Source organism: Pseudophryne corroboree, chromosome 1, assembly GCF_028390025.1.
Source record: "Pseudophryne corroboree isolate aPseCor3 chromosome 1, aPseCor3.hap2, whole genome shotgun sequence".
Lineage (NCBI taxonomy): Eukaryota > Metazoa > Chordata > Amphibia > Anura > Myobatrachidae > Pseudophryne > Pseudophryne corroboree.
In genome coordinates, this window is record NC_086444.1 from 1,118,424,674 (window position 1) to 1,118,451,015 (window position 26,342).

A 26,342-nucleotide genomic window follows, 5' to 3' on the forward strand; every position below is an offset into this window, starting at 1 on the left:
GCTAAAACATTATATGCTGATTGTGAAATGTTCAATTCAGGATTCGTATTCAAAGATTCTCTTGAATTCTTATCCCTTTGGGAACTTCCCTATTGGGGCCTATAGAAATACCCTCTCACCAAGAGAATAGATCAGCCAACAAGAATTGAAGCAGTTTAATAAAAGTTCATAATCAATGGTTACAGAATTGTATATAACAGTCACACAATTTGATAAACTGAATTGTGTAGAGAGCCGGTGATATGTATTAGAATCCAGTCACATACACTAGATTGTACTTTTGATCATCTAGACCAGCAAACATTTTAAATGCAGCAACCAGGAAGGGAGACGTCTCCCTTCCTGGTTGCTGCAATGAAAGTTCCCATAGGGATAAGAATTCAATCAGCGTATAATGTTTTAGCGCACTCTTTTTATTGTGTAGATAGATAGATAGATAGATAGATAGATAGATAGATAGATCGATAGATAGATAGATAGATGCTAAAAAATAAATGGAAAATTCCATGGCAACCTGACTACATCAGTACAAAATGATTGGCGCTGCATGATTACTGTGACATATTATCTTTTTATTGTTGTAATAACTGAAGGAATGTTTCTTTGTACCCAACAGTATGAAAACTCACACTGAGGTGTCAGGTTCACATTACGATAAACATCTGCAGATCCAATCTTAGTACCAAGTAAATATATGACAAAATACATTGTCTAATGTGTCTGAAGACTTTCAGCCTTAATGCAAGTCCAGACAAAGGTAGAAGTGAAAAGGAAATTTACAGTGTTGTCTACTGCCTAGGTCTGCAAGCAAAGAGCATAAGTATCGCAGGAATGAGTGGAACCAATAAGATGCTCCGGCACAAAGACCCTATATCACTGACGCAAGGATGTGGATCTCAGGATGCCGTTCAGTTGTTGTCAGCCTCATCGGAAAGGAGCAAAAGTATAATTATCAATTTTAGAGTAGTCTGGCCATTCTGTATCCATTTGGTCGTGCAAAACTGTAGCATTTTAGGTATCACTGGAGGCTAATCTACTGGAGGCGCTGGTGGTTCATGGCCTCGATCCTACAAAGAAAAAAGACAATTAATTAGTTATTATTTATTTATTACCAGTTATTTGTATAGCGCACACATATTCCACAGCGCTTTACAGAGAATATTTGGCCATTCCCATCAGTCCCTGCTCCAGTGGAGCTTACACTCTATATTCCTTACCACATGTACACACACACACACACACACACACACACACACACACACACACACACACACACACACACACACACACACACACACACACACACACACAGGTTAATTTTTGTTGAGATTCAATTAACCTACAGGTATATTTTTGGATTGTGGGAGGAAACTGGAGTACCCAGAGGAAACCCACGCAAGTACGGGGAGAATATACAAACTCCACACAGTTACGGCCATGGGGGGAATTAATGATGTACTCTTCACATGCAGTAAGGCCCTATAGTCGCACCTATGTGCATTTGTGAAAGGTAAAAGACACTGGGGTCATTCAGACCTGATCGCTCACTAGCTGGTTTTTGCAGTCCTGCGTTCGCATAGTCGCCGCCCACCGGGGAGTGTATTTTAGCTGTGCAAGTGTGCGATCACATGTGCAGCCGAGCGGTACAAAAAAAAACTTTGTGCAGTTTCTGAGTTGCCCAGAACTTACTCAGCCGCTACGATCACTTCAGCCTGTCCGGGCCCGGAATTGACGTCAGACACCCGCCCTGCAAACGCTTGGACACGCCTGCGTTTTTCCAACCACTCCCTGAAAACGGTCAGTTGCCACCCACAAACGCTTTCTTCCTGTCAATCTTCTTGCGATTGGCTGTGCGAATGGATTCTTCATAAAACCCATTGCATAGCGACAATACGCTTTGTACCCGTGCGACGCACCTGCGCATTGCGGTGCACACGTATGCGCAGTTCTGACCTGATCGCAGCAAAAAAATGCTAGCGAGTGATCAGGTCTGAATGACCCCCACTTTGCACATGTGCACAGCTTGAATCTGTATTTAGAGAGTTACATGTAGTGGAATCAGGTGAGATAACGTGCGAGTGAAGTACATCTGGGATGGCTTAATGTAACACTGTCCTTTGGTCTGGCGTTTCGGGTAGGTTTGTTCAATCAGAATAGGTAAGCTTTCTGTTTCCAGCAATGGTTAGTGTGCAGAATAGCGCGCTGTCAGTGGTGCTGTACTTTGGTACAGACCTGATCCCATTTAGGATGGGACCCTCCGGATACCTCTATGATGCTGCCCCTCTCGAAGTTACTCTCCAGGAAACCCTGTGAGCAGCTGAGGAAGACCTTGGGGTGCCAGCCAACCAGCTCAAAACCGTAATTTTTCAAAAACAGTCTGTAACATTACAGTTAGGAGCTGATTGGCTGGTACTTTATCGCCATCCAAGCTATATCTGTCCAAAACTTTAGTAAATAGACACCCTTAGCTCCAGTTCTGCCTCGGCTCTGGGATCTACAGATACTGGCGCAGACAACAGAATATACTCCGTCCTCTCAGCAGAGTGGCTCACAGCACAGCTGCCATGTCTCCTCACTGACAGGAATTACCACAGCACTCCCACTGTATCTCATCCCATTCCTCTTTCTCCGACAAGGCAAATCACACAGAGCTGTATCACTCCGCCCCTCTTTCTCAGACAGGGCAATTCACAAGGAACTGTATCACTCTGCCTGTCATTCTTTGACAGGGCAAATCCATACCCTCCATCTGTACATTTTTTGGCAGGTACAGTACCTTTTTTTATGGTCTGTACCAATTTTTGGCACTCCAAGCTTCCATTGAAAGTATAGGAAAAGCCTTTACACGTGGCCACGCCCCTTTTCTAATTTGTACCGATATTTGTGTGTAAAATGTTGGCGGGTATGCAAATCACACATAGCTGTATCACTCCGCCCCTCTTTTTGACAGGGCAAATCACACAGAACTGTATCACTGCGCCCCTCTCTCTCATCAAATCAGTCATCAAATATAATTTCACAATATATCTCCTATTGCTGAGGCATGTGCCCCTTCTCTCTCCTTGTGCCGCCTCCGTTAAGTGATGCCCAGTTTTGGGGGTATCACCAGAGGAAGATTTACCACAAGGCAATCAAGGGGGCAGCTTAGGACCCTGTGGGTCTCAGGGGGCCTGCCAATAAGTATGGAGGGCATTTCTGGTGGACTGTGACCTCCGCCGAATATGTCACAGCGCTGAATACTCCTGACAGGCTGCCAGTGACGAGACTGCTGTTGGATGCTGGATCCAGCGCACGCCTGTGTCTACAGTCCTGCAGTATTGTGCATGTGAGGCACTGACTGATAATATATCAATATGCTATTATACTCTATTTTTAGTACTACTGTGTATAGGCAATGTAGGCCTGACTGCTACAATCAGTGGATCACAGATATATAAATCAATACAATCACACTGACTGAAGAGAGTAATAATGGATAATTATAAAATGCTGATATAAAATGCAGTCGGTAAGTGGACATAATGCAATCAGTGAAGGTGGGGGGGGGGGGGGGGGGGGCAGTAATATACTGTAATAGAATATAAGGATGAAAAACAACAAATAATGTAAGAGGCATATACCCGCTTGAAAATATAGCGCTATGGATTATTTGAGGGAAGAGGGACCCAAATCGGTGTCTTTGTTAGGACCCCATGAGGTCTAAATCCACCTCTGGGTATCACAATAATGCTTCTCATGTTTCAATGATATGGGTTTTAAAATAGTATGTTAACTGCAAGTTATACATGTTGCATCAACGAGTGTGAATCGTGATGATGACTGTCGCGTTTTTGCTTCAGTTGTATCAGCTGGCAAGCTCTAAGGTTGCACATATCTTAAGAGGAGGAGACACAAGTCTACAGGTCCATCCTTGCTCATCCGCAAACTGCTAATGCAAAGTCAGGCCCAAATTTTCCCCAGAGGGATGAGACCAAAATGTCAGTGTGCTGCAATGTAACGTTAGGTGAAGCACCCGGCTGCTGTCACTGTGTAGGAACCAGCAGTGCAGACAAACAGTATCCGGGGCAGCCAGCATCCCCCGGCCCTCTTCACAGCGCTCAAACGGGTTTGAGACTCGTAGCCACGTCCGCTCCCACCAAGCCACGCCCCTCTTAACAGCGCTTGAAAATATCGTTCAAAGCCGTATCGGGGGCCATATGTAACAAAGTCCGAGTTGGCTGGAGGTGCGGGTTCCTGGCCGAACTTGCCTTATAAATGATTGCCACTTTACAAAAAGTCCACATTCGGCCATGAACCAGCACCTCTGGCCAGATCGTACTGCATTACATCCGGCCCCGGGTGTCATCAGGGTAAGTGATGCCCCTGCTCTAAATTGGCTCTAGGCTTTAACCTCTTCTGCTGCAGTCCAAGATTGTCATTTTTGTCATACAGGAAAAGTGAAACATTTGGGACAAACTGTTGCATAGATGATATAGACCACACCTGGCCAACCTGCGGCTCTCCAACTGTTATGAAACTACACAACCCAGCATTCCTTGACACAGTTTTGCTATTAGGCAATGTTAAAACTGTGGCAGGGCATGCTGCGTAGCTTCACAACAGCTGAAGAGCCACAGGTTGGCCAGGCCTCATATAGACTGCAAAAAAAAGACAAAAAGAAATTCAATACTTGGTCATTACATCCTGGTCCCACCTTAAAGCCCGGATCTCTCCGTGTGTATGCCCACAGCTATAGCGATGACTAGCCCTGCGCGTTGCTATCGTTGACTCTAGATTTGGCATGGGTGAAATGAGCGGCCGCCCACATCGTGCTGTGTGCTGAGCGTGGGGGAGAGATGTGTGCTGAGTGGTCTGTGCTAGATCGCTCAGCACACATCTCCCCAGTGTGTACGGGGCTTTACACTCTCCAGTCATATCTTTCTCTGCTAAATCACAGTAACCAGTATCACGCGTTGGGCCTGACCTTTACCCTCGGCCAATATTCACGTAAATGGGTCATTTTTCCCCCTATTGTACATGTGTTTTAAGTCCTGATTTTGTACGTACAGAACACAGTAGTAGAAATGTAAGGGCATCCCAGGACAGTGACTGGGAGGTAATAGGGAGGTGGCTGATCAGACGTAAGCTGAAAGCAGTTACATACAGAGACGCATAGCCGCTCATATAGCAGGACATACTCAGGCTGAGAAACTGCTCCTGCCATACAGCTGGTTTAAGTTTCTAAGGTGCGACCTTAAGACGCACCAGGCGGTAATGCAGGGTATATAAACGCTGTGAGTGGGTGTCTCAGTCCTTCCACATTCGGATGTACACCAGGGAATGGCATACCTGCAGGTGCAGACAAAACTGCTACAAAAGAAGCAAGGACGGCTGCGTCTGCATCACCATTCAGAATGAGTCCCTACGTGACATTGTGTTACATATGATCATGTGGGTCATCTTCCAGATAAATAAGAGATAGCAAATTAGTTACAAAAATAAAACTCTCAACATGATTACAAAAAGAAATTCCAATGACATGTACGTACTAGACTCAGGGGTCTATTTGCTAAGCCGTGGAGAGGGATAAAGTAGAGAGAGATAAAGTACCGACCAATCAGCTCCTGTCATTTTTCAATCACAGCCTGTAACATGGCAGATAGGAGCCGATTGGCTGGAACTTTCTCTTTCTCCAAGGCTTAGTAAATAGACCCCTCAGTCTTTCAGAAAAAGATGACTTTGTTGCGTGCAAGTTGTGTATTGTGCTTCCAGCACAGGACAAAGTGAACAGACAATCCTTTAGAACTTTGCTGGAAGAAGGAAAACATGTACATTCGTCACTGGAACTAGGCAGGAACTGCAATGTATGTGACAACACAATGCTAAGACTGCTGCATCACAAATAGAAGATGGACATGAATTAGCCTGATTAAAGTGAGACCAATGTAACACTCACATTGTGTGGACTGGCAGGTTTTCCAATTGCCCTGGGTCTCCGAAGACTTCTGGGTCTGAGCAGGTATAACATGAAACCGATGACGAGCCAGGCCATGGCGATCATTGCAATGCTAACGCCACCATCGCCAGAGGAATTGGGTCCCGGCACTGGGGAGTACAAGAGATGTTGCCACATTCCCAAATTCTATATATTATTAAGCCAGGTCTTGTTTTAAAGGGGCCATCATTTAAAAGGCAAAACCAGGTTGATTTTTATTTTTGAATGATAGCCGCTTGAAATTCACCAATGCCTGCATCTCACAGGATATTACATTTATCTGTTGGGCTTTGATATTATGGGAAAGGATATCCAACAAATATACTGTATGTGTTATACTCAATAACCCAGTTCAATGCAGAGGCAGTCATTTCATGAACAGTTGCAAGACTGTACTAATTCCTATTGGATTTATGCAAAAAGCAGTAAAAGGCACAGTCTGATTCCAGTGCACTAAGAATCAATACAACTTTTCTTAGGGGTATATGCAATTAGCGGCGAATCGCAGCAATTTTTCGGCCGTTTTTTAATTCGACACAATTCGACCGTCTAATTTCGGCAAGTGGGTGCCGAAATTGACCATATTCAATAAAAAACGGATTTGACAGTCCCACTGACGAAAAACGTCCGATTTGACGGATTTTGTTCCGATTTTTAAAAAATGGGAAAAAAACGAAAAAAAATTGCGTGGGGTCCCCCCTCCAAAGCATAACCAGCCTCGGGCTCTTCGAGCCGGTCCTGGTTCTAAAAATCCGGGGGGGAAAAATGTCATGGGATCCCCCGTATTTTTAAAACCAGCACCGGGCTCTGCGCCTGGTGCTGGTGCAAAAAATACGGGGGACAAAAAGAGTAGGGGTCCCCCGTGTTTTTTACACCAGCATCGGGCTCCACTAGCTGCACAGATAATGCCACAGCCGGGGGTCACTTTTATACAGCGCCCTGCGGCCGTGGCATTAAATATCCAACTAGTCACCCCTGGCCGGGGTACCCTGGGGGAGTGGGGACCCCTTCAATCAAGGGGTCCCCCCCCCCAGCCACCCAAGGGCCAGGGGTGAAGCCCGAGGCTGTCCCCCCCCATCCAAGGGCTGCGGAAGGGGGGCTGATAGCCTTTGGAAAAATGAAAGAATTTTGTTTTTTCCAGTAGTACTACAAGTCCCAGCAAGCCTCCCCCGCAAGCTGGTACTTGGAGAACCACAAGTACCAGCATGCGGGAGAAAAACGGGCCCGCTGGTACCTGTAGTTCTACCGGGAAAAAATACCCAAATAAAAACAGGAGACACACACCGTGAAAGTAAAAGTTTATTTCATACATGCCGACACATACATACTTACCTATGTTGACCCGCCGACTGCCACGTCTGCAATGTCGCCGACGATCCGGGGTACCTGTGAATAAAATTATACTCACCTCAATCCAGTGTCCAGGTTATAATCCACGTACTTGGCAAAAAAAAAAAAAAACGAACACCCGGACCAAACGGACTGAAAGGGGTCCCATGTTTACACATGGGACCCCTTTCCACGAATGCCGGGACCCCACGTGACTGCTGTCACAGAAGGTCCCTTCAGCCAATCAGGAAGCGCTACTTCGTGGCACTCACCTGATTGGCTGTATGCGAGTCTGCTGTCAGACAGCGCATTGCAAAGCCTCTCCATTATATTCAATGGTGGGAACTTTGCGTCAGCGGTGAGGTCACCCGCGGTCAGCGGCTGACCGCGGGTAACCCCACCGCTACCCGCAAAGTTCCAACCATTGAAAATAATGGAGGGAGCTGTGCGATGCGCTGTCTGACAGCAGACGCGCATACAGCCAATTAGGTGAGTGCCACGAAGTAGCGCTTCCTGATTGGCTGAAGGGACCTTCTGTGACAGCAGTCACGTGGGGTCCCGGCATTCGTGGAAAGGGGTCCCATGTGTAAACATGGGACCCCTGTTGGTCCGGGTGTTCGTTTTTTTTTTTTGCCAAGTACGTGGATTATAACCTGGACACTGGATTGAGGTGAGTATAATTTTATTCACAGGTACCCCGGATTCTACTTGGACAAGTGGACCGAACGTCGTGTCAACATAGGTATGTGTGTGTTGGCAGGTGTGAAATAAAGTTGTACTTTCACGGTGTGCGTGTCCTTTTTATTTGGGTTTTTTTTTTCAGTAGAACTACAGGTACCAGCGGGCCCGTTTTTCTCCCGCATGCTGGTACTTGTGGTTCTCCAAGTACCAGCTTGCGGGGGAGGCTTGCTGGGACTTGTAGTACTACTGGAAAAAACAATATTCTTTCATTTTTCCAAAGGCTGTCAGCCCCCCATCCGCAGCCCTTGGATGGGGGGGGGGGGGGGGGGACAGCCTCGGGCTTCACCCCTGGCCCTTGGGTGGCTGGGAGGGGACCCCTTGATTGAAGGGGTTCCCACTCCCCCAGGGTACCCCGGCCAGGGGTGACTAGTTGGATATTTAATGCCACGGCCGCAGGGCGCTGTATAAAAGTGACCCCCGGCTGTGGCATTATCTGTCCAGCTAGTGGAGCCCGATGCTGGTGTAAAAAATACGGGGGACCCCTACTCTTTTTGTCCCCCGTATTTTTTGCACCAGCACCAGGCGCAGAGCCCGGTGCTGGTTTTAAAAATACGGGGGATTCCCCCCGGATTTTTAGAACCAGGACCGGCTCGAAGAGCCAGAGGCTGGTTATGCTTTGGAGGGGGGACCCCACGCCATTTTTTTTCCGGGATTTTACCATTCCATTTAAAAAAAATATATATATATTTTTAAAAATATATAAATAATACTTGTGCCTCCAAAATAGACAAACCAAGTACCTAATCCCTTCTAATATAAATAGATATGCTATTACCAATAAAAAAAACACCAAAAAAAACATGTTTTAAATTTTTTTTATTAGATTCCCCCACCAAAGTGTGGCGGATTGAAAATGACGAATTTACTGTCTAAAAGCACTGTTGTCGAATTTCCAAACTTCAATTGAATATACTTTTGGCGAATTGCTGCATTTGTACCATTGCAGAAATGTCGAATTTGACAAATGTCGAATTTCAAAAAGTCGAATTTTGAAAGTCCGTTTTTTTGACGGAAAGTACTGAATTGCATTGTCGATTTTTTTTTGGGGCGAAAAAGTCTTGATTTTCGACAATTTCGGGAATTCGACCGCAATTGCATATACCCCTTAGTTCGTATATTTCTTTAGATTTTGTCTTTTTTTACAAGTATAGTGAAATAACACATTACAATGTGCGGTAAAGGAATGAAAAGGTGTGTAAAACTTAATGTGAGCGGTATTGGGTTTACTTCTGTAGACGTTCTCAGTGGATCTATTCACCAGTCATGTGACCCTTGTTCCATTCACAGTCTATATATTAGTCATGATGCGAATGTTTAACGTCACTGAAGTTATAGTATCTTTTTTCAGGAAATGCATCAATAGAAATCCTGATAATTATAATATTGAAGCATTGGGTACAGAGTCTGGATTTGATGTCTTTACAGTAGTAGTCTGGGGACACTGTCTAGGTACTAGGTTGGTTACTCTTGTCTATCTTGTATTTATTTATCATTAAGTATTCCGCCCTGGATTATACATCAGAGACAGATTATATCAGGGTCCCCTCACCCAAATGTACCTACTGATTCATTCAGTAAATGATCCATATCTCTTCTCCAATATATCACCTGTAGCAGATGAATCCACACACAAACTACATTCAGTCTCCTGAAGCTCTAAAGAAGAAATCCTGTGTTCATCTTTTGTCTAATTGTTTAAGTAGATGTATTCCTAACACCCATTCCTATGGGGAGTGCTTTACACATCCAATGAGATGCGATAAGCTCTCTCTGGTATCCCTTTAGTACAAGTCAATTAGGCATTTCAAGGAGTCTCTCAATGCACTAACACAAACATTTACATATGAGTGATCCCTTGTCTCAGTTATGTCTATCCATTCAGGATTCTCACCCCCAACCCAATCCACAAACACTTCATATGTAAAGTGGAATATCCTCCCATTAGATGAGATGTAGTAAAGGCTAATACAGTAGACCATTTAAACATGCTTAGGATAGACATAAGGATATATTTACAAAGAAACTAAGGATCTAATAGGGCTTGAGTTAAAAAAGGGTCACACTAGATGGGCCTAGTGCTTCTTATCGGATGTCAAATTCATAGTCCCTAATGTAATAGATACAGTGAGAGACGTCTTGAAATCTTTAATTGAAATCTACTACAGAGATGCCAGAAATAGGTTACCAGAGCCAACAATGTATAACATACATCTCCCCCGTAAATGGATGTAAGGAAAACATCTAATGGAACGAATAGACAATAAAGAGTCTGAGGGTGTACACAGGACTCATTCTTTATAGATGAGCAGCCTTCAGTGGCTGGGTACAGATTAGCCACTTGTGGTATATGTATGAGAATACCATAATAAATGTTAGGTTTAAATTAAAAGTGCACTACAATTAGAGCAATGGTTCCAAAATTCGGTCCTCAAGGCACCCTAACAGTCCAGGTTTTAAGGATATGCATGCTTGGGCACAGAGGTTGAGTAACTTTGATGTAAGCATCAGTGCTCAAGCATTGATAACCTTAAAGCCTGTTACGATGCCTTAAAAGTTGGGGAACCAGTGAATTGGACAATTCCTTTTTCTTGATTTTTTTTTATGCATAAATTTGCAGCAAATAGATCTACGAGATTTTATTGATGTCAGTACTTTGTAGGTCCCCCACGTGTAGTGATTACTGCAGACACTCTTCTTGGGAAACGGTCCACAAGTTCCTGGACAACAGCAGGCGGTATGTTTTGCCATTGCGCATTAAGTACAGTGACCAACTGCGATACTGAAGAAGGTCGAGCAGTGCCTAGAACAAACCGGTCGCTCCAATTCGTCCCAGTGGTTCTCATTGGGGTTAAGATCTGGACTCTACGCTGGCCAGTCCATCTGGGTTACCTAAATTTATGTTTACCAGTCCAGCATCTCCCTGGAAACATGGCATTGCGCAGCTTCAGGGCAGCTATCGGGGGGGGGGGGGGGGGGGGGGGGAGACGACTGTGGTGACTGGTGTCCCGGGCCCTTACAGAGAGGGGGACCCACCCCTGGCTCCTGCCGCCAATACCTGTTGAGCTGCACCAGTCTGTGAATCAACAGTGGGCTGATGCGCAGGGGGGACTTCTTATAACAAGCCTTATCTGTACATCAGCTCTCTTTTAACCATTCCTGCAGATCCACAATACTCCACCTATATGTAATGTCCCAATGTATGACATCACATGGGGTGGAGCAGTGCAGCAGAATCTTGTTTTTGGGAAGGAGGGGCCCTGTCTATTTTGTCAGTCCCGAGCCCCACAATTTGCGCAGCCTACAATGATCCCCTGTTCAAACTCTGTTAGTGCCTTCCGGCAAGCGATTTCATTAGCAAATGATCTAGTCCGTGCCCCTCTACCTGTTTTCTACCTTCACGAACACGTGTCTGCTGCAGGAGCATACCATTTCACTTGCGCTTGGAGCGGAGGTTGTCCAATCACTTTTGTCTACATACTGTATCCACAATGAAATCTAAGGGATGTTCAAAATAAGTACTGAAGAGAATATTTCCAGTGCAGATAGTATTTTTTTCTAGTTCTATAATCCTTTTGAAACAGCCAAATAGATATTTAGGAGGGAATTCAATTACCCATGGTAAATTAATGAAGCTAAGTGATCCTCGGGGTGTAATTCAATTATCTCCGATAGCGCATTTTGTATCACCTGCCCGGATGCAGGAGAAAAAAAATCCCTAATAAATGCTGTGTTTTTGTGGCCGTGATTGCGAAAAAACATGGATCTGGGAACTTATTCTGGCTCTTGTGTGTCTTAGTGTGAATACGGACACAATAAAAATCAGGGGGTAATTCAATTAACCCTCACCCCACCCCCACCCCAAAAAAACAAAAACTGCAGTAAAACAAGATTTTGTAAGTAAGGGAAGGGCAGCAGAGCGTTCTCTAGCCTTTGGGCTGTGCATACGACCAACTAATATACAGTCTTCCTTCTCACAAGTTTACAAAAGGAAAATTCTCTGGTACAAATTCCTAGAATAAAAGTCTTATTAAGAGAGAAAACAAACAAAATAAACTATATACAGTAATGAGGCGTGTAAACCAGTATGGCTGGTCTGACCTTCATTCTGGGGAAATAGTCACATTCCTGATCATACCTACGTACTGGAGAGTGACTAATATAGGCGCTACAGGTAATGTTACACAGACCATTATTATACTGTATCTGCCCCAACAATGGGTCAGAGTTGCAGCAGGAAGGTCACTAACACAATACAAATATATTTACAGAACATAGGCCCTCATTCCGAGTTGTTCGCTCGGTCATTTTCTTCGCATCGCAGCGATTTTCCGCTAATTGCGCATGCGCAATGTTCGCACTGCGACTGCGCCAAGTAAATTTGCTAAGAAGTTTGGTATTTTACTCGCGGCATTACGAGGTTTTTTCTTCGCTCTGGTGATCGTAGTGTGATTGACAGGAAGTGGGTGTTTCTGGGCGGAAACTGGCCGTTTTATGGGAGTGTGTGAAAAAACGCTACAGTTTCTGGGAAAAACGCTGGAGTGGCTGGAGAAATGGGGGAGTGTCTGGGCGAACGCTGGGTGTGTTTGTGACGTCAAACCAGGAACGACAAGCACTGAACTGATCGCACTGGAAGAGTAAGTCTCGAGCTACTCAGAAACTGCACAGATAAATATTTTCGCAATATTGCGAATCTTTCGTTCGCAATTTTGCTAAGCTAAGATTCACTCCCAGTAGGCGGCGGCTTAGCGTGTGCAATGCTGCTAAAAGCAGCTTGCGAGCGAACAACTCGGAATGAGGGCCATAATCCCAGCAGATGCGAGTTAAAAATAATGAAGGAATTATATTATGTAGGTTTATTTGTAAGGTGCCATAAATGGTCCGCAGTGCTGTACAAAAGGGCAAACAGAGAAAAGTGGCGTCACTCCCAGGTGTCACCCGCCGAGGGTTGACACCAAAATGCTGGATCCTCATCAGTGACAGGAGCCTGGTGCTGCACTGTAACATTACATGTAGCACTCGGCTCCTGTCACAGGGGCAGCCCAACAGCTCCAGGACCCCCAGAGTGATGAAAACAGGGGTCAGGTTGCAAGACCACGTCCGAAGATCACGTACCTTCCCATAAGACTACACCCCACCCCATGAGGCCACACCCCTTTTGGCACCCCTGTGAGATAGGCCAGTGCTCAGGAAGATTGAGACAGCGGTACACTGAAGGAAGACACAAGGGAACAGAGCACTGCTCATGAGACCTTACATCTTAGAGGGAGGAGGAGACATACATGGGGTGGGTGAGGGTTGAGGGGCACCGAGCAGAGATGGCAGCAAAGGCTAGGAGTTAGGAGGGCTGGTAGGCTTTACTGAAGTGGTGAGTTTTAATCTAACAGGATGTGGGTGTACTGTATGTTAAACAGGTCAGGATCAGCATTCGCAAAGACCTGGAGGTGGGAGATTGAAGAGGTAACCTGCATGGTAGTAGTAGGCATGGCCATCAACGGCTAACAACCATCAGCGGCAGAGATTTGAGGTTTCTCCACCATTGATGGCAGAGAGCCTGGTGATGGTTTTTTCCTCTCCCCTGTTGCTGGAAGCACTGAACTTAGCCCTGCACCCAGCTGTGACATGCGAAGCCCTGCCGTTCCCTGATTGGCCCGCATTCCAGGCGCCTCCACCCTTGGCTGTTGATGGTGTAAACCATTGATTGTCTGATGCCATCAATGTAAATCACCAATTTCACCATTGACAGGAGACCCATTGATGGCCATTTTTAGTAGTGAGACGGTCATTAGCAGAGTGGAGTGGTGGGAGATGGAAGGGAGTGTAGCTAGAAGTTATGGTTTAAAAATGTTTGAGGAAATGGAGATTTGTACTTGATTCTGGAGCCAGTTTGGCAATTGGAGGGTGGTGGGTCAGCTGCGGAAGTGAACAGCAAAATGTAGTACAGACTGAAGATGGGCGATGTTGGAATTGGGAAGGCCAGAGAGAAGGAAGCTAAATCAAGGTGAGAGATGCATGAAGGAGTTTTTACTGTTATATAATGATATAATAATAATAATAATAATAATAATAAATAATACCATGCCTGATCATGCTTGTAACCAGAGGTGGAACTACCATTGGTGCAGAGATCCTGAGATTCAAGGGGCCACTGCTGCCCAGACAAGCAATGACATATCCCCTGGATCGAGAAATGTCTTATGAATGGCCCAGTGCAGAGAACAGGGGGGGCACCACTGCCTGAGGGACCTGCCCCTTACCTAGGGAGACAAGGCTGACCTTGTGTGTGCCAGACTGACAAAGGAGTACGGTCACCTATCAGCGCTGATTATCACAGCCACAAACTGCCTCTAATTAACAGACAGCTGCACATTATTTCTGATTCACACAACCAGTGTAACTGGCACAGTCAGAGTCTGCCTGACAGAGTGCCAAACTGAAAAAAGCACAAGGGGTGTGGGACCCTGTCACAGAGAGAGTAGAGGTCACTGTGTTCCTGTACCATTCGCCACACCACACAGTATATTGTACTTGTACCCCTGTCATCCACTGTCTCTCCTTGTCATCCTCTGCCTCCCATTGCCATCTGTTGTCACTCTGCCTATCTATGTCAACCTTTGCTTCCCCCTGCCTCTCCCTGTCACTTACTGCCATGTGGCATATTGTGAACTTGGGTTGCGGTACAGGAGGGAGCCCCAAATTATATTTCTCTTACGTCCTAGAGGATGCTGGGGACTCCGTAAGGACCATGGGGTATAGACATGGGTACCTATAAAGAACTTTTAGTATGGGTGTGCACTGGCTCCTCCCTCTATGCCCCTCCTCCAGACCTCAGTTAGATCTTGTGTCCAGAGGAGATAGGGTGCATTACAGGGACCGCAGGCAGGAAACTACATTAAAGTCTATTTATACACATACTGGTACTTTACTTAGACCGGCAATTGCGTCGGCATGGGTATGTAGTGCAGTTGCAGCTTGGACAGATACCCTGTCAGCTTACCTTGATACCCTAGATAGGGATACTATTTTGCTAACTTTAGCACATATTAAAGACGCAGTCTTATATATAAGAGACGCTCAGAGACATTGGATTGTTGGTTTCCAGAGCCAATGCCATGGCTATTTCAGCGAGACAATCCTTATGGACCCGCCAATGGACGGGTGATGCGGATTCAAAAAAGCATATGGAGGTTTTTTCCCTATAAGGGTGATGTGTTGTTTGGGGATGGGCTCGCGGACCTGGTTTCCACAGCTACCGCAGGTAAATCTACCTTTTTACCTTTTGTTCCCCAGCAGCAAAAGAAAACTCCACAGTATCAGATGCAGTCCTTTCGGTCGCAAAAGCCCAGAAGAGGTTGGGGCTCCTCCTTCCTTGCCAGAGGTAAGGGTAGAGGGAAAAGAACACCTGCCGCGGCATGACGCTGGGGCTCTCCTGCGGGATTCCGCACCGGTGGGGGCACGCCTTCGACTCTTCAGCCAGGTCTGGGTTCGGTCAGACGTAGATCCTTGGGCGATGGAAATAGTTTCCCAAGGCTACAAGCTGGAATTCGAAGAGGTGCCCCCACGCCGATTTTTCAAGTCGGCCTTACCAGCTTCTACCCCAGAGCGGGAAGTAGTGTTAGCTGCAATTCAAACGCTGTGTCAACAGCAAGTGATTATCGGGGTTCCCCTGAGCCAACAGGGAAAAGGGTACTATTCGACCCTCTTTGTGGTCCCGAAGCCGGATGGTTCGGTCAGGCCCATTTTAAGTCTAAAATCCCTAAATTTGTACTTGAAACGTTTCAAATTCAAGATGGAATCACTCCGAGCTGTAATAGCCAGCCTGGAAGGGGGGGATTTTATGGTGTCACTGGACATAAAAGGATGCTTACCTTCATGTCCCCATATATCCCGCTCATCAGGAGTACCTGAGATTCGCGGTACAGGATTGTCATTTCCAGTTTCAGACGTTGCCGTTTGGGCTTTCAACGGCCCTGAGGATTTTCACCAAGATAATGGCGGAAATGATGGTGATCCTGCGCAGGCAAGGAGTCACAATTATCCCATACTTAGACGATCTCCTGATAAAGGCGAGATCAAAAGATCAATTACTGAAGAACGTGTCACTCTCTCAGAGAGTGCTCCAGCAACACGGTTGGATTCTCAATCTGCCAAAGTCACAGTTGGTTCCAACAACTCGACTATCGTTCCTAGGCATGATACTAGACACGGAACGAAAGAAGGTTTTTCTCCCGTTGGAAAAAGCCCAGGACCTCCAGAACATGGTCAGAGACCTGCTAAAGCCAAAAAGGGTGTCAGTTCATCAATGCGAGTTCTGGGGAAAATGGTGGCAGCCTACGAGGCCATTCCCTTCGGCAGGTTCCATGCGAGGACGTTTCAATGGGACCTTCTGGACAAGTGGTCCGGGTCCCATCTACAAATACATCAGAAAATAACACTGTCCCCCAGGGCCAGGGTGTCTCTCCTATGGTGGCTGCAAAGTGCTCACCTTCTAGAGGGTCGCAGGTTCGGCATTCAGGACTGGGTTCTGGTAACCACGGACGCGAGCCTCCGAGGATGGGGAGCAGTCACCCAAGGAAGAAACTTTCAAGGACTATGGTCATGCCAGGAGTCCTGTCTGCACATCAACGTGCTGGAATTAAGGGCCATATACAACGGCCTTCGACAAGCGGAGGGTCTTCTTCGCAACCTACCGGTTCTGATTCAAATCAGACAATGTCACAGCCGTGGCTCATGTGAACCGCCAAGGCGGGACAAGGAGCAGAGTCGCGATGGCGGAAGCCACCAGGATTCTTCGCTGGGCGGAAAATCACGTAAGCGTTCTGTCAGCTGTCTTCATTCCGGGAGTGGACAACTGGGAAGCAGACTTCCTCAGCAGACACAATCTCCATCCAGGAGAGTGGGGACTTCATGAAGAAGTCTTTGCAGAGATAACGGGTCTCTGGGAAGTTCCTCAAATAGACATGATGGCGTCACGCCTCAACAAGAAGCTTCGGAGGTACTGTGCCAGGTCCCGGGACCCTCAGGCAATAGCAGTAGACGCTCTGGTAACGCCATGGGTGTTCCAGTCGGTCTATGTGTTTCCTCCTCTGCCTCTCATCACAAAGGTGTTGTGGATCATAAGACGGAAAAGAGTACAGACAATACTCATTGTTCCAGACTGGCCTCGAAGGGCCTGGTACTCAGATCTTCAGGAGATGCTCGCAGAAGATCCCTTGGCCTCTTCCGCTAAGGGAGGACCTGTTACAGCAGGGACCCTGCACGTTCCAAGACTTACCGCGGTTACGTTTGACGGCATGGCGGTTGAACGCCGGATCCTAGCTGAGAAGGGTATTCCGGAGGAGGTCATACCCACTCTAATAAAGGCTAGGAAGGAGGTGACGGCGAAACATTATCACCGTATCTGGAAGAAGTATGTATCTTGGTGTGAAACCAAGAATGCTCCTACGGAAGATTTCCACCTGGGCCGTTTTCTCCACTTTCTACAGACAGGAGTGGATATGGGCCTGAAGTTAGGCTCTGTTAAGGTACAGATTTCGGCCTTATCGATATTCTTTCAGAAGGAATTGGCTTCTCTTCCAGAAGTCCAGACTTTTGTGAAGGGAGTGCTACACATCCAGCCTCCTTTTGTGGCCCCAGTGGCGCCATGGGACCTGAACGTGGTGTTACAGTTCCTTAAGTCACACTGGTTTGAACCCCTTAAAACGGTTGAGTTGAAATTTCTCACCTGGAAGGTGGTCATGTTATTGGCCTTAGCTTCGGCAAGGCGGGTGTCTGAATTGGCGGAATTGTCTCACAAGAGCCCCTACTTGATTTTTCATGTGGATAGAGCAGAATTGAGGATTCGTCCTCAATTTTTACCTAAGGTGGTGTCTTCATTTCATATGAACCAACCTATCGTGGTGCCTGTGGCTACGAGTGACTTGGAGGATTCCATGTCCCTGTATGTAGTCAGGGCCTTAAAGATTTATGTAGCCAGGACGGCTAGAATTAGGAAAACAGAGGCTCTGTTTGTCCTGTATGCAGCCAACAAGATTGGCGCGCCTGCTTCAAAGCAGACTATTGCTCACTGGATCTGTAACACGATTCAGCAGGCTTATGTTACGGCTGGATTGCCGTTACCACATTCAGTAAAGGCCCATTCCACTAGGAAGGTGGGCTCTTCTTGGGCGGCTGCCTGAGGCGTCTCGGCATTACAGCTTTGCCAAGCGGCGACTTGGTCGGGTTCAAACACTTTTGCTAAATTCTACAAGTTTGATACCCTGGCTGATGAGGACCTGGCATTTGCTCAGTCGGTGCTACAGAGTCATCCGCACTCTCCCGCCCGATTGGGAGCTTTGGTATAAACCCCATGGTTCTTACGGAGTCCCCAGCATCTTCTAGGACGTATGAGAAAATAAGATTTTAAACCTACCGGTAGATCTTTTTCTCCTAGTCCGTAGAGGATGCTGGGAGCCCGTCCCAGTGCGGAAAATCTGCAAGACTTGTATATAGTTATTGCTTACATAAGGGTTATGTTACAGTTGGAATCGGTCTTGGACCGATGCTGTTGTTTGTTCATACTGTTAACTGGTTTTGGGTATTCCAGGTTATATGGTATTATTGGTGTGGGCTGGTATGAATCTTGCCCTTAGATTAACAAAATCCTTTCCTCGAATTGTCCATCTCCTCTGGGCACAGTTCTCTAACTGAGGTCTGGAGGAGGGGCATAGAGGGAGGAGCCAGTGCACACCCATACTAAAAGTTCTTTATAGGTGCCCATGTCTCCTGCGGAGCCAGTCTATACCCCATGGTCCTTACGGAGTCCCCAGCATCCTCTACGGACTAGGAGAAAAAGATTTACCGGTAGGTTTAAAATCTTATTTTTATGCACCTGGGCCCACCACTCACAAGTTCTACCACTGCTTGTAACAGTAAAGAACTACCAAAAAACGTAAGGACCGAGGTGTTATGCAGAGTTGTGCATGTGTGTATATTTTGCTCAGGGGGTAGGGTGCACTGATGATGATGAAGACAATTAAATCATGCCTGCAGATAGGGGCAGTCTGACTGCAGGGATGTGCATTTACTCTGCACCCAGGCTATTAATTAGTTCCATACAGGAACAGTTTCAGCCAACTTGCATTCAACTCTGCAACAGTTTACCCCCCCATGCAAGCGAAATGGTGTGGTCCTGCAGAAGACACATGTCCATGAAGGTATAACACAGGTAGAGGGACACTGATTAGATCATTTGCTAACTAATCGGCTTGCAAGAAGGAGCTAACAGAGTTTGAAAAGTGGGTAATCAAATTATCCATCCCCTTAATTTTTCGAGCTGATCCCCCTGATAAATTTACTTTGTTACTCAATTTGTCGTCTTCTTCCATATTTCGGGCATCTTTTGGGCATTTCAAGCATCTTTACTCAGATTTGGTGATGGGAAATCCAGAATCATTATGGCATCCAATTTATTTAACCTGGTCAATTGATTTACCAGAGGTTACAAGTTATCAAATCATTCTTTTCCCCATTGCAAATTTTTTTTAAATGCTATGATCCTCCAAATTACAGGAAATTCATCTTAAATGTATCAATAGAGCGTATATTTCCTAATTCCAAATACACCATATGTTTCCAACGGAATCTGGACAATGTCCTAAATGATCAGCATATCATGCTGATTTTATTCATAACATGTGGTCATGCTTTAAGTTCCTTTAATTTGGATTTACCATTTTATCCTATGTCCCTATTTGCAAATTTTAGTATTTGGAGTGCGGCAAATAATATCAACAATTAACTCCCTCTTGACATTGATTGTCACGGTAGCAAAACAAGTAATTCTCTGTAAATGGCTTGATAAAACCTCCCCTCTTATTCATTAAGTTCAAGCTATTCTCTCAGAACTTATTTATTATGACCAACGTTATACTATCAATAGTTTAGAAAAAGGGGTTCAACATTTCTATGAGAAATGGGAACCGTATATCATTATTCTCCCTAATACTGTTCAATCCCGCATATCAACCATTTTTGAATAAACTACTTGGTTCTTGCTGCGCCAAATGAAATGAGTGAAGATGCCTTTTTCTTGCCTTTCTTGTCCGTCCTGTCTTATTAATATAAATATCTTTTTGGACTCCTCAGCCAATTAATTTTCAGTAGGTGTCCTCTTTGGTTTTCTTGACATCACCTGACAATTGAAATTGTATATCTTGTTTCCTTTAAATGTCATTCTATGAGTTTTCGATATATATTGGTATGCTTTATCTAATTCCCTCCCCCCTAGCCTTTCTCCTTCATCCCCAATATCCTTAATATATTCTTGAAAAAGGTGACATTTGTATTTTTCACACTGTTCTCTGTGACAGTGGGTCTAATTCAGATCTGATCGCAGCAGCAGCAAATTTGTTAGCTAATGGGCAAAACCATGTGCACTGCAGAGGGTGGGGGGTGGGGGGGATGAGATATAACATGTGCAGAGAAAGTTAGATTTGGGTGGGTTATTTTGTTTCTGTGCAGGGTAAATACTGGCTGCTTTATTTTCACACTGCAATTTAGATTCCAGTTTGAACACACCCCACCCAAATCTAACTCTCTCTGCACATGTTACATCTGCCCCACCTGAAGTGCGTATGGTTTTGCCCATTGGCTAACAAATTTGGTGCTGCGATCAGATCTGAATTAGGCTCAATATTTTAGCCTTATTGGGACTCACGTTGATGTATTTTTTATCTTGATTGGCATTGTACAGGTTTCCAAAATGTCTGAATAAAAATCGTTAATAAAAAAAAAGAAAAGAAAAGAAAAGAAAAAGGGATCATCGTAGGCTGCGTAATGTCATGTTTCCAGGATGACGCTGGAATAGTATACAAAGAATTCGGTAACCCGGATGGACTGACCAGCTCAGAGTCCAGATCTTAACCCCATTGAGAAGCTCTGGGACGAATTGAAGCGATGGGGGCATTCTAGACCGACACGACCTTCTTCAGTGTCACGGTTGGTCACTGTACCTTGGGGGTCATTCCGACCCGATCGCACGCTGCACTTCCTCGCAGCCGTGCGACTGGGTCGGAACTGCGCATGCGCGGCGGCCGCATTGCACAGGTGCGTTGTTGCCCGGCGAAGGCAGCGACGCCACGAACAAAGAAAGCGGTCGTCGCTAGAAGATTGACAGGAGGAAGGCGGAACCGGGCGGCAACTCACCGTTTTCGGGGAGTGGCGAGTCCAACGCAGGCGTGTCCAGGCATTTGGAGGGCGGTTGTCGGACGTCAATTCCGGGACCTGCATCGCTGGATCGATCGCACAGGGTAAGTAACTCATACCCTGGTCTTCTTTTACAGGAAACCTTTTTTAGCATAGCAGGGCTGCACAAGCGATTGCAGCGCTGCTATGCAGAAATACACTCCCCCATAGGCGGCATCTAGTTGATCGCACGGGCAGCAAAAAGTTGCTACGTGCGATCAACTCGGAATGACCTGCCTGCTGTTGTCCAGGAACTTGTGGACAGTTTGCCAAGAAGGGTGTCTGCAGTAATTACTGCACCTTGTGGACCTACAAAGTACTGACGTCAATAAAATCTTCTTGATATATTTGCTTTCAGTGCCCAATGAATTTTTAGTGTACTTCTTACTCAACTAATATATAATTCTTGTTTTACTCTGCAACTTCTAACAGCGATACCAAATGTGTGTGCTTTTTACGGCTTTAAGGGTATCTGTGGCCTTAATAAAATGTAAATGTAAAAACGTGTTTTGCTGGTCAGGGTTTTAATCGGTTTATTTTTGGTAATTTCTTCTATTCCCTTCCATTTTAGGGGAGTGGTGATGCCAGGATCTCCACCGGAAGACAGAGAATCCTGAACCCTTTGTTGGGTCTACGGCGGCCGGCTTGCGTGACCCCATGGGTCATGAGTTGGCCGATGGCGTCGCAGGTTATCCGATGTTGCGTGATACGCCTCCTGCTGTATTACCACATTAGTGCCATCGCTGCTGCTTCCATGTAAGTACCAGCGATAGCAGCCCCGGCCACATCTGAATCACTCACGGATCCTCAATGTATGACTATGAGGCCCATCTGCTCACTAGGATAAACTGATCTCACCAGGGACTATGGGGGTAATGTATTAAAAACGTCCTAACGGACGTTATGTGTCCAGGGGCGTATCACCACATTATCGTGGTGATACGCCCGCAGCCGCCGCCACAATGTATGATTAAGGCCCCCGCCGATGTGTGAGTGCGTTATCCTACCTGTCCTGCGATAGGGCACTTTCCACATCGGCTGGGCTGGTCTCGCTCCCGGTGTCTATCTGCGCATGCGCGCCCTTTTCCCCTTCTCGCGCTGGCGGCTTGAGGCGCATGCGCAAATAGGCTGGATGCTCGCCGGCGCCGGATGTGTGAGGAAGGGCTGCCTCAGGGAGCAATAGGCGCGGGCGGGACTCTGGCGAGTGGGGCGCTGGTAGCGGGAGTAATAACTTTACAACTGACATTAATATACACATACACACAGAAGCAAAAATGTAGGTATAATAACACACACAAATATAATGGTGTGTCAGAGGCAATTACAAGTACCTGACAGCAGACACTTAAGTACAGTAACTTGTGGACGAACACTGCTGTGAGGTGAATATTGTTTTTGTCCACGAACAATAAAGTTTTCGGGAGAAAAATTCAAGAACACAAAAAAAACAAAACAAGCAAGCTTTAACCTCACATCGCCTGCCTGGGGGAGGCGTTCCGGACCAGCGGCTTCAGGAGACGAAAAGGGACAGCAGAGGCAATCATACATTGCCTCTGCTCTTCGTCTCCCGTTCACTACAGCGGGGTAGCGGTAAGTGGCGGGGGTGCGCGGCGGCCAGGCAATACGGCGTTAACACGCCGTTCATACATATGGATGCAGCGCAAAGTGCTGCCTTAAGGTGCGCTGTGGTAAGCGGGAACCACAGCGCACTTTCACACATCTGGCCCATTATGCTCTGCCAATTTGTGGAATAAACACATATTAGTTATTTCACTAGTGATCCTAGTTCCCAGCCATGAACATGGGCACAGTCTACAGGTGAGCTGCACAAAAATAAGAATTTACTTACCGATAATTCTATTTCTCGTAGTCCGTAGTGGATGCTGGGAACTCCGTAAGGACCATGGGGAATAGCGGCTCCGCAGGAGACTGGGCACATCTAAAGAAAGCTTTAGGACTATCTGGTGTGCACTGGCTCCTCCCCCTATGACCCTCCTCCAAGCCTCAGTTAGGATACTGTGCCCGGACGAGCGTACACAATAAGGAAGGATTTTGAATCCCGGGTAAGACTCATACCAGCCACACCAATCACACCGTATAACTCGTGATATGAAACCCAGTTAACAGCATGATAACAGAGGAGCCTCTGAATAGATGGCTCACAACAAGAACCCGATTAGTTAACAATAACTATGTACAAGTATTGCAGACAATCCGCACTTGGGATGGGCGCCCAGCATCCACTACGGACTACGAGAAATAGAATTATCGGTAAGTAAATTCTTATTTTCTCTGACGTCCTAGTGGATGCTGGGAACTCCGTAAGGACCATGGGGATTATACCAAAGCTCCCAAACGGGCGGGAGAGTGCGGATGACTCTGCAGCACCAAATGAGAGAACTCCAGGTCCTCCTCAGCCAGGGTATCAAATTCGTAGAATTTTGCAAACGTGTTTGCCCCTGACCAAGTAGCTGCTCTGCAAAATTGTAAAGCAGAGACCCCTCGGGCAGCCGCCCAAGATGAGCCCACCGTCCTTGTGGAATGGGCTTTTATTGATTTAGGCTGCGGTAATCCTACCGCAGAATGCGCCAGCTGAATAGTGCTACAAATCCAGCGCGCAATAGACTGCTTAGAAGCAGGAGCACCCAGCTTGTTGGGTGCCATCAGGATAAACAGCGAGTCAGTTTTCCTGACTCCAGCCGTCCTGGAAAAATAAAATTTTCAGGGCCCTGACTACGTCCAGCAACTTGGAATCCTCCAAGTCCCCAGTAGCCGCAGGCACCACAATAGGTTGGTTCAAGTGAAAACCTGAGACCACCTTCGGGAGAAACTGAGGACGAGTCCTCAACTCTGCCCTATCCATACAGAAAATCAGATAAGGCCTTTTACATGACAAAGCCGCCAATTCTGACACACGCCTGGCCAAGGCCAAGGCCAACAGCATGACCACTTTCCACGCGAGATACTTTAGCTCCATGGTTTTAAGTGGCTCAACCAATGCGACTTTAGGAAATCCAACACCACGCTGAGATCCAAAAAAGTGCCACAGGAGGCACAAAAGGAGGCTGAATATGTAGTACTCCTTTAACCAAAGTCTGAACTTCAGGCAGTGAAGCCAGTTCTTTCTGGAAGAAAATCGACAGAGCCGAAATCTGGCCCTTGATGGACCCCAATTTGAGGCCCAAACGTCACCCCTGCTTGCAGGAAGTGCAGGAATCGACATAGTTGAAATTCCTCCGTCGGGGCCTTCATGGCCTCCCACCAAGCAACAAATTTTCGCCAAACGCGGCGATAATGTCTTGCGGTGACATCCTTCCTGGCTATGATCAGGGTAGGGATGACTTCCTTCGGAATACCCTTTTCCTTTAGGATCCGGTGTTCTACCGCCATGCCGTCAAACGCAGCCGCGGTAAGTCTTGGAACAGACAGGGTCCCTGCTGCAGCAGGTCTTGTCTGAGCGGCAGAGGCCAAGGGTCCTCTGCCAGCATCTCTTGAAGTTCCGGGTACCAAGCTCTTCATGGCCAATCCGGAACCCCGAGTATGGTTTTCACTCCTCGCCTTCTTATTATTCTCAGTACCTTGGGTATGAGAGGTAGAGGAGGAGACACATAAACCGACTGGTACACCCACGGTGTCACTAGAGCATCCCCAGCGATCGCCTGTGGGTCCCTTGACCTGGCGCAATATCTTTTCAACTTCTTGTTGAGGCGGGACGCCATCATGTCCACCCGTGGTCATTCCCAACGGTTTACCCGCATTTGGAAAACTTCTGGATGAAGTCCCCATTCTCCTGGGTGTAGGTCGCCCATCGGAGAATCCTTGTGGCTTCTGCCATCGCCATCCTGCTTCTTGTGCCGCCCTGTCTGTTTACATGGGCGACCGCCGTGATGTCGTCTGATTGGATCAGTACCGGCTGGTTCTGAAGCAGGGGCCTTGCTTGGCTTAGGGCATTGTAAATGGCCCTTAGCTGCAGAATATTTATGTGAAGCGAAATCTCCTTGGAAATTTCTTCCCTGTGTGACTGCACCCCAGCCCCGAAGGCTGGCATCCGTGGTCACCAGGACCCAGTCCTGTATTCCGAATCTGCGGCCCACTAGTAGATGAGCCCTCTGCAGCCACCACAGCAGCGACACCCTGTTTCTTGCTGACAGGGTTATCCGCTGTTGTATCTGTACATGGGACCCGGACCATTAGTCCCACAGGTCCCACTGGAACGTCCTTGCGTGGAGTCTTCCGAATGGAATTATGCTTCGTACGAAGCTACCATTTTTCCCAGGACTCGTGTGCATTGATGTACCGACACCTGTCCTGGTTTTAGGATGTCTCTGACTAGAGATGACAACTCCTCGGCTTTTTCCACTGGAAGAAACACTCTTTTCTGGTCTGCGTTCAGAAACATTCCCAGGAACAGAAGACGTGTCGTCGGGACCAGCTGTGACTTTGGAATATTGAGAATCCAGTCGTGCTGTTGTAGCACTTCCCGAGAGAGTGCTACCCCCACTACCAACTGTTCTTTGGACCTCGCCTTTATCAGGAGATCGTCCAAGTACGGGATAATAAAAACTTCCTTCTTGCGAAGGAGTATCATCACTTCGGCCATTACCTAGGTAAAGACCTTCGGTGCCGTGGACAACTCCAACGGCCGCGTCTGGAACTGATAGTGACAGTCCTGTACCACATATCTGAGGTACTCCTGGTGAGGGGGGTAAATGGGGACATGCAGGTACGCATCCTTGATGTCCAGGGAGACCCTGTAATCCCCCTCGTCCAGGCTCGTAATAACCGCCCTGAGCGATTCCATCTTGAACTTGAATCTTCTGATATAAAAGTTCAAGTATTTTAATTTCAAGATGGGTCTCACCGAACCGTTGCGGTACCACAACCACTGGGGAATAGTAACCCCTTCCTTGCTGAAGGAGGGGCACCTTGACAATCACTTGTTGTGATTATAGTGTTGAATATCCACCAACACCGTCTCCCTGGCAGAGGGAGGTGCCGGTAAGGCAGATTTTAGGAAACGGCGGGGGGAAGAACGTCTCGAACTCCAGCCTGTACCCCTGAGATACTACTTGAAGGA

General features: G+C 46.7%; 1 protein-coding gene across 1 annotated transcript in view; it reads right to left on the reverse strand.

Annotated features, from left to right (window-relative positions):
- Positions 1–551: 551 nt before the first annotated feature.
- Positions 552–26,342, reverse strand: part of SMIM14 (small integral membrane protein 14) — a 101,233-nt gene continuing 75,442 nt past the window's right edge. Inside the window, exons 4-5 of the mRNA XM_063922802.1 lie at positions 5,936–6,084; positions 552–1,067 (exon numbers count right to left, since the gene is read on the reverse strand). Of these exons, the coding sequence (XP_063778872.1) occupies positions 1,029–1,067; positions 5,936–6,084 (188 nt within the window). The 3' untranslated portion in view covers positions 552–1,028. The remainder of the gene's footprint in view (positions 1,068–5,935; positions 6,085–26,342) is intronic.